This window comes from Pseudoliparis swirei, chromosome 12 (genome assembly GCF_029220125.1).
Source record: "Pseudoliparis swirei isolate HS2019 ecotype Mariana Trench chromosome 12, NWPU_hadal_v1, whole genome shotgun sequence".
In the NCBI taxonomy this organism is placed as follows: domain Eukaryota; kingdom Metazoa; phylum Chordata; class Actinopteri; order Perciformes; family Liparidae; genus Pseudoliparis; species Pseudoliparis swirei.
This window is the reverse complement of record NC_079399.1, coordinates 10,921,730-10,937,800: the sequence shown is the minus strand read 5'-3', so window position 1 is coordinate 10,937,800 and position 16,071 is coordinate 10,921,730. Positions and strand designations below refer to the sequence as shown.

The following is a 16,071-nucleotide window of genomic DNA, read 5'->3' as shown; positions in this document are numbered from 1 at the left end:
CCAGGGTTCCTGCCCACCTTGGGTCCAGCCTGGGTCAACATGTACGGTTCCACCCGCCAGTACACTCTGATAGACGAGCACCAGGACCTGAATGAGGGTCTCGGAGAAGGCGTGTCCTTCAGAGCCCGTCTCCTGTTCTCTATTTCTGTGGAGATCCTTGACACCACTTCACCAGAGCTCATGAGCTCCACTGAGGTGCAGATGGAGAGTGTCTCCAACATCTCAGAGGTGACAAGACCTGACTGCAGGAACAGCAAAGTGGTTTTTTGGATATTGTTTTTGGTGTATAAGACAGAGGCTATTATGTTATTTGAGGGGAGTATTATTTGACTCATCGACTGGTTCATTACTGTGGTTTTGTTGCCTGAACAGCAGGCGCACTCATCACTCGTTGTGCAGGACATTTGTAGGAAAATGCACCAAAACAATCTTGTAAGATATGCAAACTGTTGTAAGAAGATATGTTGAAATGTTCCTCAAACTTCATCACTTAAAACTAAATGATCTTACACAACAACAAAAAAGCTGTTAACGACATGCTGTTTGACCTCTCCTGACCTCCTGACCTACAATAAACAGTATAATGCTACAATCCACCATAGTGTGTAGTTAACTTCTCATCAGTGAAATAAGAAACGTTAGATCTTTGCCTCGGGGTCGGCTTGCCAGCTATTTTACCTCCAGGCTGTTGGTGTAAATGTGTCCCCTGGGAACCTCAGTCATTCACGCCAGCGTTACTCGGTGCCAAGTGTCGAGTACTTTGCTTTCAGGGAGAGACAGATTTCTAATTTAATCAAATAGATGAGAAACACTGTAAATAAACTAATGCATCTCACCTCTATTCAACTTGAGATTTGTTTCATTCACCGTTTGTCATCTATAAGACAAAGTCAAATGTGATCATCAATGGTTTGGGATCATTCCCAGGATTGGAGATACCCATTTCACTTCGGACCCGTAACAAAAAACTATATCCGCTTTCTGGTCCAGATAATTATGAGCTGGCTCTGGTCCATTTATGGTAGTCCAGTTAGTTTTTCAGATGGACCAATCGTGATTGGATCGTCCCATTTATTGCAGCTAAATATTTTCTGGGCTTGCCCTAAAGTTAAAACATGTTTGAGGTGATATTTCATTAATTTAATGTTATTTGACTTCCCTTTAACGGTCCATATGATAACGAGGAGGCTTTAATGTTTTGTATGGTTATTGCATTTTGAGGAAATGGAATTGTTTTAAGAAGTGTCTAAATGTTATGGTCTTTATTTGGATGACACTAAGTATTCATAATACGAACAGACGTTCATATGATGTGTTATGATTTGGGTCCTTTATTGATTACGTAAAAAAGTAAAATAACTCATCTGCAGCTAAGCAGTGTACACCAAGCTGTATAAGCTACCTTGCAAATCTTTTTTTAAAGAATAATGAATATTGATTCACATTCTAATAACAATCATAGTAATATGTATACGGCATCATAGGGCAGAAAATAGGGTGTAAATTAGTGTATTTACAAATGTAAAGTATATGTTAAGTGTCTCACTAATTCAGAGAGGAGGCAGGTAGACTTTATGTGTGCAGAGAATTACAGAAAAGAGCAGATGCAGTAATTCTTCCACAGACTACGTCTCAGTCCAACAAAATGTTTCTCTGATTTATGTATTGCACTTCTCCTCACTCCATTAGAGCGCCACTGGGAAAATAGATGAGTTCTTCCTCTTTGGTTCCTTCCTGGAGGCCACAATGATAGACAGGAAGATTGGTGACAAAGCTATTAGTTTTGAAATCACAATAGGTAAATATACCTTTTCTTCCTCTCGTTAATATTGACCTGCACTGCACACTTTTACAATTCATCCGAGAGATGTGACAGAAAGAATCAATATGCCATAATCGAGCAAATCCCAGAACAATGTGAAATGTTCTGCCCGCTAACAGGGAACTATGGCAACCAGATAGATGGTATCAGTAAGCCTTCATCGGCAAAGAAGAAGAAGAAAGATGGCGAGAATGAAGAAGAGGAGAGCGAGCTCATCCAGAACTCCAGTGATGACGAGGCGGACGAGGACGGGGACCTGGTTTCTGTCTCCTCCACTCCTCCAATGAAGCCTGTCATCACCGGCAGGTCAGGGGTCAAGGGTCACAGGGGCAATGTTCAAGGATGTTTAGAAAGCAGTTGTAACAATCTAGGATGTTCGACTGTTAACAAAGTTCTTCTTTGTACTTTATAGGAATTACTTCCATCTTCCCTACTTTGAAAAGAAACCATGTGTGTACATCAAGAGTTGGTGGCAGGACCAGAGAAGACGACTTTACAACTCCAACATGATGGACAAGATCGCTGACAAGCTGGTCAGTATACACCTATGAATAATATGCAACGCTTTGCTCAGATGGGAAGATTAACTTAACTCAGAAGCAGTTATAGCAGTCATAACAACACTCAGAGTCTATAGTCCTGCTACAGTAGCAGTGTGTAGAGGCAGTATTCAGGTGGTTACAGACATTACCATGTGTTAAAGGAGCCCCGTCCATTACTTGGGCTACTGAGGCCTTAGTTCCTCCGGATAGATCTTTTTGACGCGCTCGTGTCAACCGCTGTTTTTTTTTTTTTCCCCTTTAATCGCCGACATGGCCCTCCGACACGTTCTCATGTATGAATATATGTTCATTAATTTGCAATCCGGGGTCAACAAGCAGCAAGCGGTCAAAATCCTTTCCCTTTCCGGGATCCAACACCTCCCATCACTAATTATTCACCTGATTGATATAGGTGTCCTTAGGACCCCAGAACAGCGCCACCCAGTGTACATATAAAGGATATACATTTATTTATCACATTTGGCTTTTACACCATGCTTACGTTCTCACAGTAGCAATGCTAAAAAAGTCCCGCTTAGGAGCTTTAGTATAGTGGGTCAGCATGCTGAAGCAGCTGAAGCCGATGGGAGTTTGGCAGGTTTCTAGTCATGAACCAAAGTAGTGGGGAAATCATGCGAGCATCATGAACGGCCATAATTTAAGTCCATAGGATTTATCCTCTGGGCACCATGAATGTCTGTTTAAAATGTCATAGCAGTCCATTCATAGTTGTTGTTATATTTAAGATGTATGGATTCCCCCAGAACCATGTTGCTACAATGTCTAAAAATATGCAAAAAATTAATTCAGTATAATAAAATGCCACATCAGGGATAGACATATTAGAAAATATAAGTTGTATTGTTTTTATCACAGATAGATTATCCACTCCATCCTCTACAGTTGTGTTCAGAAATGTGTGTATGTCTATAAATACTGTTAAAGTATACCATAGTAGTATGTGTATGTTGATATGGGGCATTTCGCATTTGTAAACTCAACCAACCGTAACAGTATTGTTGTGTCCCGGCAGGAAGAGGGTTTGAATGATGTTCAGGAGATCATTAAGACGGAGAAGGCCTTTCCAGAGCGCCGACTCAGGGGAGTGCTGGAGGAGCTCAGTGTCGGCTGCAGGCAAGATACTCATACATACTCATTTGTCATGGTCTTGTATTACATCTGTGACTCGGTGGTCAGCGCAGATACAGAGAGTTTCTCCTGATGTTGAGAAACTGTAAGACATAAATCTGTATAGTGCTCATTAGACAATTATGTATTTAATGCTGTTTAAAAAGTTGAAAGTTTTCAAACATGCACATTATTGACTACTAGCAGCTTCATAAAGACTTAGAAACAACTGATGACAGCAGCCCACTGAGGCATCCCTAAAAGACATTATCATTGTCATGGTGACAATCACAGAGCAATAAGTGATAGAGTCGCGTCCCTTTCATGTGTCATCCTCTTGTGGTTGTTTCCAGTCGATTTGTGATTCTGGCTAACAAGGATTTGAACCAGGCAGGCCGAACCAAACTGGATCGAGAGCGGCTCAAGTCCTGCATGAGAGAGATGGTATGGTTTATGTTTCTCAAATATAGAAAGGGTGAGAGAGGACAAAATAAAGCTGTTATTAATCAATTTGGCTGCTGTTCAGATTGTAAGCCAAGCGCCTGAGTGAGTAAATAGTTTGGAGACATTTATTTTTCTACATTTTGAATAACTTCAATAATTCTTTGCCCACATTTGCATGCATTTGGGATGCTGCCACATTCTCAGAACCATCTCAAGTTTGTATTTGATAGCAAGTAGACTTTTGAATTAGCGTCAAGATAAAAAATGCAAAGATATTACAAAGTGTTCTCGACACCAAGAATTAAACTGGCCACTTTACGAAAAACAAAAAAACAAGGAGGACTTGAAGCTCCACATTTTTTTCACTACTCACTAGCAAACCAACTTCAATACATTCTTAAATGGATCCACCCCAATCAATCAGACATGGTTAGACATAGACCAAACAGTTTGTATTGTCTTTTGTCTTATGTATTCTTCTCGAAAAAATAGCATTTAGAAATGTGTTCTTGTGCCTAGAATTTCTGTTCAGTCATGTTTTTAAGATAATCCACTCATGCAGTTGGTTATATTGATTATAGATAGGCCCCCAGCTATGATGTGTACATTATGTGTGTATGTAATCTTCAGGACAGCATGGGCCAGCAGGCCAAGCAGTTCCGAACTCAGGTGAAGAAAAACACAGTCCGAGATAAACTCAAGCTGGTGCAGAACTTCCTGCAGAAGCTCCGTTTCCTGGCAGACGAGGTAGTGTACCTCTCTAACCCGAACCCTGTATTTCAGTTTCAGAGCTGACACAGAATGAGGGCCTAGAAATATGAATGCAGACTCAATACACGGTATATAAGCATTGTCAAATCCGTGAAAGAACTCAAGCACGTTATATTTGGCTAAAGAACTCTGAATAAGTGCTTGATCACCTATCAATCGACCGAATTTATTTATCTTGTCCAGCCCCAACACAGCATCCCAGATGTTTTCATCTGGATGAAGAGCAACAACAAGCGCATCGCCTACGCCCGGATTCCTTCCAAAGACATCCTCTACTCCATAGTGGATGAGGAAACGGGAAAGGACTGTGGTAAAGTCAAAGCTGTCTTCCTCAAGGTGAAATAATCTCTTCCTGCTCCTCTTAGTCAAACACTGTTAGTCCTTAAAACACACGTTGCTCATTGTCAACCATCGTAAATGATTCACCGCTCAATATTGTATGTGAAATGATGAGTAGTTGTGAGTAGTCAATGTACAAGATACAGTACTGACAAGGATGACGGTAAATAGGCTTGTAAATCGATGACGGCTGCCTCGAGAGAACTTGAAATTCAATGAGGTGATTTCCTCACATTGTCTGCATCATGCTCAACGATTGAGTCGCTGGAATAATACAAGAAAGGATGTGCTGTCATATGTCCTGTCCTGTGTTCATGCAGTCCCCTGTTGTTGTTCTCTGTGCCCACAGCTGCCCGGTAAGAAGGGGTTCGGTCCTGCAGGCTGGACCGTCCAGGCTAAGCTGGAGTTGTATCTGTGGCTCGGCCTCAACAAGCAGAGGAAGGACTTCCTCAATGGGCTGCCTAATGGCTTTGAAGAGATCAAATCTGGTCAAATGGGCCAGGGTCTTCAATCTGTACCTCCCATCAGCCTGGTCTACAACAGTAAGCTCTTACATATATAGGTTTGAATACATTCATGTTTTAAAGAAGATTTACTTTTCATTCACTTGAGGGATCTCTTAATCAGTCGGTTTTAACTCGAAAATCAAAAATCAATTAGAGGCAAAAAGCACAAAAACAAACTCACGAAGAACATTTAACTCCCATTGATCGTTTACCCTTAGTGATTAACTTCTCCAACTTCTAGAGGAGATTGCAAACAAAGAGTTTTGATTGTCCGTTAACGGGATGCTCTGTGTGTGCGTCCATCAGTGAAGCAGGTGTTCCAGCTGAGAGCTCACATGTACCAGGCCCGCAGTCTGTTCGCTGCAGACAACAGCGGCCTGTCGGATCCCTTTGCCCGGGTCTTCTTCTCCACATACAGCCAGGTCACCGAGGTAGGACCATGGATGACATCCATACATTGTTTGTTTTGAATGTGTGAATTGAACGAGTGTTGCATTGATGATCCGATTAACTCAGTTGATATTGGCGGCAGTCGCTCAGTGCGTGGGCACTCGGCAATTGGACCAAGTACTGAGCGTGGAGTGGTAGCTGAAGAGGTGCAAGTTCAACTCCTGGGCACTGCCGAGGTGCCCTTGAGCACAGCATTGAACTCTCGAACCCCTCCCCCGGAGCTGTATAGTAGTAGCTGCCCACTGACGGGTTATATGCAGTGGCTTGATTTGTGCGCGTGTGTCAATAAAAGTTGATGTGATGTGTGTGTTGCAGGTCCTCAGCGAGACTCTTTGCCCGACTTGGGACCAGCTGCTGGTGTTCGACGATGTGGAGCTGTTCGGGGAGGCCAGTGAGCTGAGAGATGACCCTCCAATCATTGTAGTTGAACTCTATGACCAGGACACTGTGGTAGGATCTTACTCTTTGTGACTGAATGGATGCATCATTAAAACACTGATTCATAGATGCGTCAATACTTGTCGAGCAGTTTTAAAGCATTTATTTTGAGCAAAGAAGTCTAAAAAGTCCTTTGCCTCTCCTTCCCTCATGTGCTGACTGTCTGTACACCTGTGTTTCATTCCACCCCACCCTTCACCTGACCTCTGGCCTTGCTCATGCTGCGCTGGCTGAATAGAGTGTGAAAGCTTTAGTCGTCCTACTTTAAAGGCTGTGTTGAATTCGATGTTCTGATAGCTGCTGATGACTGTTCACTGGTAAAGCATGACTTATCAGGTTCACCTAGCTGCTGATGAGCTCTGGAACAAACATGCATGTACCTTCTCCATTGTTCCTCTCTCACTGTAGCTGCAGGAGCATTCAAGTGTGTACTCTCGGAGCGGTGTTGAAAATCTGCCTCTCACTACTCAACCACAAAATATAGACTAAAAAATTTATATTTTACTGTAATCTTTAGTCAGTTAGTTTGTTAGTGTTATACAAGACTGAGTTTTTGCTGCAAGCTTCCCTTAATTTTCACATTTTGTAAACTTTCCATCACTTTAAACCAACACTGACACCAAGTGGCTGGCCTGGAAGCTGCACTTCCCTCACCGCGTTTAATTTCCCCTTCCCTTGTCCCCTGATTGTCTCGACTGCCTGCTGTCACAATGTGGTCTTCAGGGCAAGGCAGAGTTCATAGGTCGCACGTTTGCGAAGCCCACCCTCAAGATGTGTGACGAGTACTATGGCCCCCCGAGGTTCCCGCCACAGCTGGAGTACTACCAGATCTACAGAGGGAACTGCACTGCTGGGGAACTGCTGGCTGCATTTGAGCTTCTGCAGGTAACAAGAACACACACACGAGAGAATGAATGTTGTTGCATGTGCATGCACACACACACATTAACACTTACATATGAATACATGATGTTTCACATCCATGCAACTTCATAGGGTCTCCGTGAGAGATTCCTTGTCACTGCTGTACAGATTGGTTTGGTTATAAAGTGAAGAGAACAAGAGAAATGAAAACGGAAAATGATAGATATGTTCTTCTCTTTCCCGGCCTTTGTTGGTACTACATTCTGTGTGTTACAGCCACTAGCTGTTGAAAAGTATGAATCTATTGGTAGAAATGTTTATCTGCAGGCTTCGACTATTCACACAAAACACTATTACGCCCAAAAGTACTTCTCCATAGCACCACATAAACTCCACACAGGGCCTTTAATTATAGAGAGCATGTACAATCGATCACAGGGTAAACATGCCATGCTGTCTTATGTCTCGTGTCCGGGTTGCAAAAGGTCGCTACATTTCTGGAATTTCTTTTTTTCATTTATTGATGTTTCCCAAGGGAAGTTGAGCTAAAAAAAATTGACATTTTGCAGATTTTCAAAGTAAGAATCATAGATGAAGGATCTGACACATGTAGCGTTCAGGTTGCAGCTCGCAACCAGCTGAAGCTTCTTCACCGAGCACGGAGGAGAACTACGTGGCTGAAACCTGAATGGACTTCTCCAGAACCAGTGTTTGGTTTTTATGTTCCTGGTTGCTGTAGAAACATGGTGCTGGCTCCAGGAAGAGCACTAGTTATAAACTAGTTATAAACTGCTCATTCTAAGGGGATGAACACATGACCATTCTTATTCTCTGGTGATTATACATGAAATATATCATACTTAAGTATGATTCCCTTGTTGCCAGAATATCCCCCTAAATGCTACACACTGTTTCTTTGGTGTTGAACTTATTTAGAGGGGAAAACAAAATTCTATGTCTTATTGTATTTTTGGGGGCTAAAAGTATACATATTTAAATGTAACCATTATGTAGCGCCGTCTTATAATACAATTTGCCAGCGTCCCATTAAATAGGAATTTAGCTTGAAAATTCAAAAAAAAAAATTCTATTATCTATTGTAAATTCTGCCTTACAGTAACTTATTTAAGTAATTTCATGTTGATTCCCGTACTCATTTTCTATTTTGAGAATCACTGTATTACTTCTTTCCTGTCCTCCCTTAAATATTCACATCTCCATGTCTCTTCTGTGACACCTTGTCAACTCCCTTCCTTTCCACTAATATAAATATATATAAATATATATATATATATATATATATATATACAGGACTGTCTCAGAAAATTAGAATATTGTGATAAAGTTCTTTATTTTCTGTAATGCAATTTAAAAAAAAAAATGTCATGCATTCTGGATTCATTACAAATCAACTGAAATATTGCAAGCCTTTTATTCTTTTAATATTGCTGATTATGGCTTACAGCTTAAGAAAACTCTAAAATCCTATCTCATAAAATTTTAATATTTCCTCAGACCAAGTAAAAAAAAGATTTATAACAGCTGAGTGTTTGTCAAGGCTCAGGAAACCCTTGCAGGTGTCTTGAGTTAATTAGACAATTCAAGTGATTTGTTTAATACCCTACTAGTATACTTTTTCATGATATTCTAATATTTAGAGATAGGATATTTGAGTTTTCTTAAGCTGTAAGCCATAATCAGCAATAAATCAGAATAAAAGGCTTGCAATATTTCAGTTGATTTGTAATGAATCCAGAATGCATGACATTTTTGTTTTTTTAATTGCATTACAGAAAATAAAGAACTTCATCACAATATTCTAATTTTCTGAGACAGTCCTGTATATGTATGAATGAATATTTTCTCCTTTGCAATATCCATTTTCCTGTTTCTTCCTTCCTGTGCCTCCTCCTGCGGCCTCCAGCTACCTTTCGATGAGGAGGTGATTAGGCGAGCTCTGATCGCTGTCCATAACTTTGCTGTTCCTCAAATAAAGGTGCTTTTTTCTTGCATTCTCTCTTTTCATCCCACTTTGTCTTACTCGTAACTCTGTTAACTTTTATCTCTACCAACATGACATTAACCTCTGCCTTCTCAGCATTTCCTCAAAGTTGTCGTACTAAGAAAAAACAGAATTAATACAAATATTAAGACTTTACGAAAGAAAAGTGGTCTGGTCACAAAACAGAAATCACAGAAGCGTTGCATCCTATCAGTGAGAGCTTTACTTTTGCTCTCTCCTCTTTCATTAGATTGGTCAAGGAGGGAGAGCCGAGCTTCCTCCAGTCGAAGGGCCGACAGACTCGGAGCGTGGACCCGTTCTGCCTGTGCCGTTGGGCATCCGACCCATCCTGAGTCGCTATCGCATCGAGGTGAGATCTTAACCTCCAGATCTCTTTTTTTAAATCTCCCCTTCTGCCTAATGCAGTTTTTTTTCGGTTTAGGTTTTGTTCTGGGGCTTAAGGGACCTGAAGAGGATTAACCTGGCTCAGGTGGATCGTCCTCGTGTGGACATAGAATGTGCAGGCAGAGGTGTGCAGTCGGTCCTCATCCAGAACTACAAGAAAAACCCAAACTTCAGCACCTTGGTCAAATGGTTTGAAGTGGTAAGTACAGCTGTCAATTTACATTAAAACCCCCTACAACGTTGAATATTGGATTATACCCAGTTTCTTTAAATAAACATGAAACTTGACTTGAAATTAGTCTGCTTGCCTTCACTTAACTAAAATACATATTCTAACCTTTTTCAGGAATAGTGCAAACTATTCTTCCTTCCTTTCCGCTACCTCACCAACATAATGTCTTCATTTTGTCCCCAGGACCTTCCAGAGAATGAGCTTCTCCACCCTCCTCTCAACATCCGGGTGGTGGACTGCCGGGCATTTGGCCGCTATACCCTGGTGGGGTCGCACGCTGTCAGCAGCCTGAGGCGTTTCATCTACAGCACCCCAGACAAGACCTCCAGCAACTGGGCCACTGCAGGTGCTAACACTCATTATAATATGTTTGTTGTTGTGATATATTGTATTACTTTTAGTGAGAAGTCTATTCACTGTGGGATGTTGTTTGTGTGTTTGTGTGTTTCTATTACCAGCTTGTATTTCGTCTCTACATTTTACACTCAGTCTCTATTCTTATATATATAAACAGTAATACATTTGAACCATGTAGAAGATATTCTTTTGTTCACTTGTTTGTCGTTTCTGGCTTTCCTTTATATCTTAAAAAAAAGAAGATGTGTAGGTCATCAAACATTTATAAAAAACACATTTTTAGACTTCGTTTTAACCTTTTTGAAATGGCAGTTGGACAGGGCTCCTGCAACAATACCAGGATATTGTCACATCATTATAACAAACTTCAAGAATGACATTTAAATATTTCTGATTCAGCTCTCGGGTCAGATGAATGTTCATTCTGTATTAATGTTGCTGATGTCTCTGCTTGCTTTTCCGCTCTGACCACTTCTCTTGCCTGTGTCCTCCCTCCATCCGTCCCCTTTTTTCCTCTCTCGCATGTCCTTGACTGTCCTCTCCTCCTGCCGCCTGCCGTCTTTGCCTTTCGGCCTCGCTCCAGCTAAGCTAATGAATGGCTACATGGTCCTCACCGACGGCGGCTCCCAGCCTCGCTCCTCACCCAGCCTTTCCTCCCGCACCTTCTCTCGCCCTGCAGGTGACATCCTCGTCAACATGGACACGGATCCTCTGGTCCGAAAGATGGACACGGTGGTCAAGTTAGACGCCGTAAGCTTTTCTTCGAGTTCACTGTAGGGCATTGCCTTCCAACTTCTATTGGACAATGTGTGTGTTTGTATATGTGAATAGTAGCACTGCTTTACGTCCAGTCCTTTTTACCGGCCTAGTCTGTACATGTGACGTTCCTTCCTGCATCCTGCGTGGTGTGTATTAACCCGTGTGTTGTTTCATGTAACGCCCTCTGTCGTAGACGTCTGACGCTGTTGTAAAAGTTGACATGGTGAGTAATCGTTCCTATGGAAATTTGGAAATGAGAAAATGTGCTGAAGTTAAACTGGGGCCTCCTTGTGCATTATATCGGCGCTACTGATGATCACTTAATGTTTTTGAACTGTTTCAACAGACCGAGGAGGAGATTGGCAAAAAGAAGAAAAAGAAGAAAAAGAAGGGAGTGGAGGAAGAAGATGAGACCGATGAGAGAATGCTGGACTGGTGGTCCAAATATTTTGCTTCAATAGAGACACTGAAGGAGGTATGTCTATTTTATTATTATGTTTCTGTCTTTGCCCTCACAAGGGAAGTCCTATTAGCCTGACAGCATTTTCTCGCCCGGTTCTCCAGAAACTCAGAGCCCAGGAGGCGGCTCAGGCAGAGGCGGAGGAGAGAGAGGACCTGGAGATAGCTGCGGAGGCAGGAGGTACTGAGTCCAAATCAGCTGTCTGCTGCTTTGATTCCCCTTTAACGCGTATGTCATTCATATTAAAGTTTAAGTTCGGGATTCTACATTCACATTTTAAAGAATAATTCTCAGTTGTTTATTCATTTTGAGTTGAGAGTCCTCAGGATGAAGGACATGCAGATCTGTTATGTCAACTGCACTCCCTGAGGTGGCGCAGATAAATTAGTTTTTAGTCTTACGTCGGTCAAATCAATGCCCTATGGTTGATCCCTAAATCACTCCCTAGTTACCGTAGATTATAGTGCACTATTTCTACTATCCCTTTTAAAATAGTACAAATATGCTCAGAATCTGTATGTTGTATAGATTTGGGACATGGTGTAATTTCTGTTAACAATCCCACAATACAATGCGACACATGACGAATATTCAAAATACCAATTTATTTACTCATAAGAGAGTGATCGACAGGGGTTTTATTGTAAAGGAAGTAGTGAATAAGGGAGTGATTTTAGTCAAAGCATGGTGATGTGCTTCTTGCTCTTCGTCTCTTTGCTCCCATTGATTCATCATTCAACCACGCTTTAAACTGTCAATCATTATCATATTCATGACCATTTTCTACATCAGCATGACCTCCCAGCTCTGCAGTCCACATGAAAGCTGACTCATAAAGATCCACTGAATAAAACAACATGTACACTAACATGCTTACATACATTATTAACTGTTGGACTGCAATCCCTTCAGCATTAAACGTATTTAAAGGTATAGGATGCAGTACAATAATACATATTGTCAAATACAACATCACACTCTGATATTAACTGTAAACAATTGAGAAGATAGTGTTTGTGACATATACAAATGAATACATGACCCATAAATCCTCTGGTCTCTGCCAAACTTCTCGCTTTCTGAGAATCTCAAAAAGTTCTTTTATTTTACCCATTTATTATGTATTATGATGCATATTCGAATATCCTACATAAAGTTAGACAGCGGCAGAGCAAGTTATACACAGTTTTTACAAATGACCTTCCAACATGTTCTTGTCTTACACCCCAAAGCGTAACTCCACGATGAGAAGCTCTCCTCAGCCAGCTGTACTGACGAGTTTAGTTCATCATGAGCCACCGTAACCACACCCAGTAGTATGTCACTGGTCTGTGGTACACCTGCACATCACTGGAGCAGTTGGTTATTAAATCACTGCAGATCAACAAAAATAAGATTTATAATACGGTGGTGTTACGTAACGCGAAAAGTCAAATACATTTAACATTTGTGATGTGTTTGGTTCTTTGAGCCACATTTGAACATGTTCCTTCTTTTACGGACATGAGCTCAGGGAAACTCAACCCTGAGAAACACATCGGTCAGCTTTCATGTCGAGTGACACGTGTCGCGCGCAACCCTGCCGCCCCTCGTCATGACGCCAACCCTACTTTGTCCACCTCCACTTCCACTCACCCCTCCAATCAGATATCAAACCTGATGACCTTATTCTGAAAGGGTCCAAAACAAAAGAAAAGAGCAAAGAGAAGAAGAGCTCCAAGGACAAGAAGAAGAGTCAGGCTGCAGACGCCTCTGATAAACGACCGGTGAAAGCAAAAGTTGACGAGCTGATGGTGAGCATGTCATTCGCACTCAGAAAAATAAACCGGCACACACGAATAGACACGCAGAGACAAACGCTTGATGTCTTTGTTTCCCTCTGCAGGTGTACAACAAGGAGCTGGAGATTGAGTACGGAAACTTTGAAGACTGGCTTCACACGTTCAACTTGTACAGAGGAAAGGCCGGGGATGACGACGAACACGCTCTCGATGACGACAGGATTGTTGGCAGATTCAAGGTGGGAAGAAACCGCCTAAACTTACTGACTGGAAATAAGTCATTAGCTTGTCTTTTACTCTGTTCCTGTGTTCTGTGACCCAGGGGTCGTTATGTATGTACAAGCTACCTCTGTCTGAGGAAATCACGAGAGAGGCCGGGTTCGATCCTAATATGGGCATGTTCCAGAGCATCCCACACAACGATCCAATCAACGTACTTGTCCGCGTTTATGTGGTCAGGGTGAGTGACTTCTTCTTCATTTGAATCTATACGGCAGTTACAAAAAAAATCCCACATCATAATAAAAAGAAACTGACAAATATTTCTCTGATTTTGTCCGGTTCTGTTTTGGTCCAGGCGACAGATCTTCATCCTGCGGACATCAATGGGAAGGCTGATCCATATGTCGTCATCAAGCTGGGCAAGTCAGAGGTCAAGGACAAAGAGAACTACATCTCCAAACAGCTCAATCCTGTATTTGGCAAGTAAGTTGATAGTTAGCTTTGTTCAGTTTCAGTTTGTTGTCATGTGTCGGTCAGTGCAGGAGAATAAAGAGTATGTTTTATTGCAACAATATTCTGAACGAGCCTGAATCTGTTGCCCTTTCTCACATTTGCTTTAAGGACGGTTCTTGTTCTCACTTGTTTATCCTCTACTTGTCTGTGCTCAGGTCTTTTGACATTGAGGCCACATTCCCCATGGAGTCCATGCTAACGGTGTCGGTGTACGACTGGGACCTGGTCGGCACTGACGACTTGATCGGAGAGACAAAGATTGACTTGGAGAATCGTTTCTACAGCAAATACAGAGCCACCTGTGGCATCTCATCAAACTACTCTGTGTGAGCAGCCTGGTCTTTTATACTTTATATGTTTTGAGTTATTTTAATGATTAATTTGAGTTTAATTACAGTCCTTTTTAGTGTACTTAAAAATAAAAGTTTATAAACAATAGTAATAACAGAAATGTTCTATTCAGACACATTATGTTGTGGAGGCAATTCGAAGCCCCAATTGTTGCCCGATTTGCATGAATATTCTCTATTTCTTCTATATTCTTCTATATTTATGAAACATTTAATCACTTTCTGATTGGCTTGAAGACGACTTCAGAAAATTCAATTACCTCTGTGTTATCAATTACGGTCAGCCATGGATACAACGTTTGGCGGGATCCATTGAAGCCCAGTCAGATTCTGACGAAGCTCTGTAAGGACGGCAAGATTGATAGACCTCATTATGGGCCGGGTGGCAAAGTCAAGGTGGCCAATCGGATATTTCTGGGACCGACAGAGATGGAGGATGAAAATGGTATGGCTGCATTTTTCTCCTAAAACTGTTGTAAATTGTAAACTTTAAACAAATTATTAAACATCACTATTTAATGTTAATTGTGATACCAAATTAATACCATGTAGAAGTGATTAGTAGTCTCTGATTTAAAAGTTTATTCCGAGGACATTTACTGTTATTTTTGTGGGTTTTGCTTTGGTTGTTTACATTTAATTTTTATTTTGTCATTTCTTTCAATTCCTCCCTGTTACCGATGAATAATTAAAAAAACAATATCTCTTATATAATAATAATACAACTGTACTTTTGACATTTGCTCTTCTATTGAACATATGTTAATCCTACAAACGATGGAAAGGCAATAATCTAACATATTATCTAAATACATATATATATATTATACATATATACTGTATATATATATTATACACATTATGTATTTGTTTACATTAACATGAGGCTGTAAACGTCTGAGTTGTGAGTGTGTCTGTGTGTTTTCGCGTTCCCTTTTGTTCTTGTCCATATCCCAGGTCTGAAGAAGCAGACTGAGGAGCATTTGGCTCTGACGGTGCTGACCCACTGGGAGGAGATTCCAAGGGTGGGCTGCAAGCTCGTCCCTGAACACGTGGAGACCAGACCACTGCTGAACCCCGACAAACCCGGCATCGAGCAGGTAGGAGAGAGCCACGCTTGTCTGGAGTTATGCAACAGAAATGATGGTTGGACTGTATGTTGTTCTTGTGTGTTCAAAGGGCCGTATTGAGATGTGGGTGGACATGTTTCCCATGAACATGCCTGCTCCTGGACCTGCGATTGACACAGCACCACGGAAACCTAAGAGGTAGGCTCCGGCTGGAGCAAACAAGACAAACTATGGATAATTGTAAATCCAATACAGATTTAATCGGGAAAGATATTTGTAAATTGGATTTTGAAGTGTCTAAAGTTCAGTTTTTCCAACAGAATACGTAGTTTTATCCCCAGCTTAAGTTATGGTGAGTCTGTTTTACTAGTTAGCTCTCCACTTATTGTCAAATATAAGTCCAACTGTGTGTTCCTTCCTCCCCCCTCCCCCCCCCCTACCAGATATGAGCTCAGGGTGATTATTTGGAATACAGATGAAGTAATACTGGAGGACGATGATTACTTCACTGGGGAAAAGTCCAGTGACATATTTGTCAGGGGGTAGGTACAGTGGGACGCGGCGACCAAGCCTCGTCCCGTGGGTGTGTATTTTTTTTTTTTAGGAGTTAACCATT

At 41.4% G+C, this 16,071-nt stretch overlaps 1 protein-coding gene across 1 annotated transcript in view; it reads left to right on the top strand.

Annotated features, from left to right (window-relative positions):
* otofa (otoferlin a) overlaps positions 1-16,071 on the top strand; it is an 80,893-nt gene that overhangs the window by 60,995 nt on the left and 3,827 nt on the right. Inside the window, 28 exon segments of the mRNA XM_056428458.1 lie at positions 5-228; positions 1,690-1,798; positions 1,942-2,128; positions 2,235-2,355; positions 3,398-3,498; positions 3,846-3,936; positions 4,567-4,683; positions 4,891-5,043; positions 5,396-5,588; positions 5,859-5,983; positions 6,318-6,452; positions 7,164-7,325; positions 9,557-9,676; positions 9,749-9,910; positions 10,127-10,289; positions 10,980-11,050; positions 11,253-11,282; positions 11,406-11,534; positions 11,624-11,699; positions 13,167-13,312; positions 13,405-13,539; positions 13,623-13,760; positions 13,878-14,005; positions 14,191-14,361; positions 14,670-14,830; positions 15,343-15,485; positions 15,565-15,653; positions 15,899-15,997. Of these exon segments, the coding sequence (XP_056284433.1) occupies positions 5-228; positions 1,690-1,798; positions 1,942-2,128; positions 2,235-2,355; positions 3,398-3,498; positions 3,846-3,936; positions 4,567-4,683; positions 4,891-5,043; positions 5,396-5,588; positions 5,859-5,983; positions 6,318-6,452; positions 7,164-7,325; positions 9,557-9,676; positions 9,749-9,910; positions 10,127-10,289; positions 10,980-11,050; positions 11,253-11,282; positions 11,406-11,534; positions 11,624-11,699; positions 13,167-13,312; positions 13,405-13,539; positions 13,623-13,760; positions 13,878-14,005; positions 14,191-14,361; positions 14,670-14,830; positions 15,343-15,485; positions 15,565-15,653; positions 15,899-15,997 (3,679 nt within the window).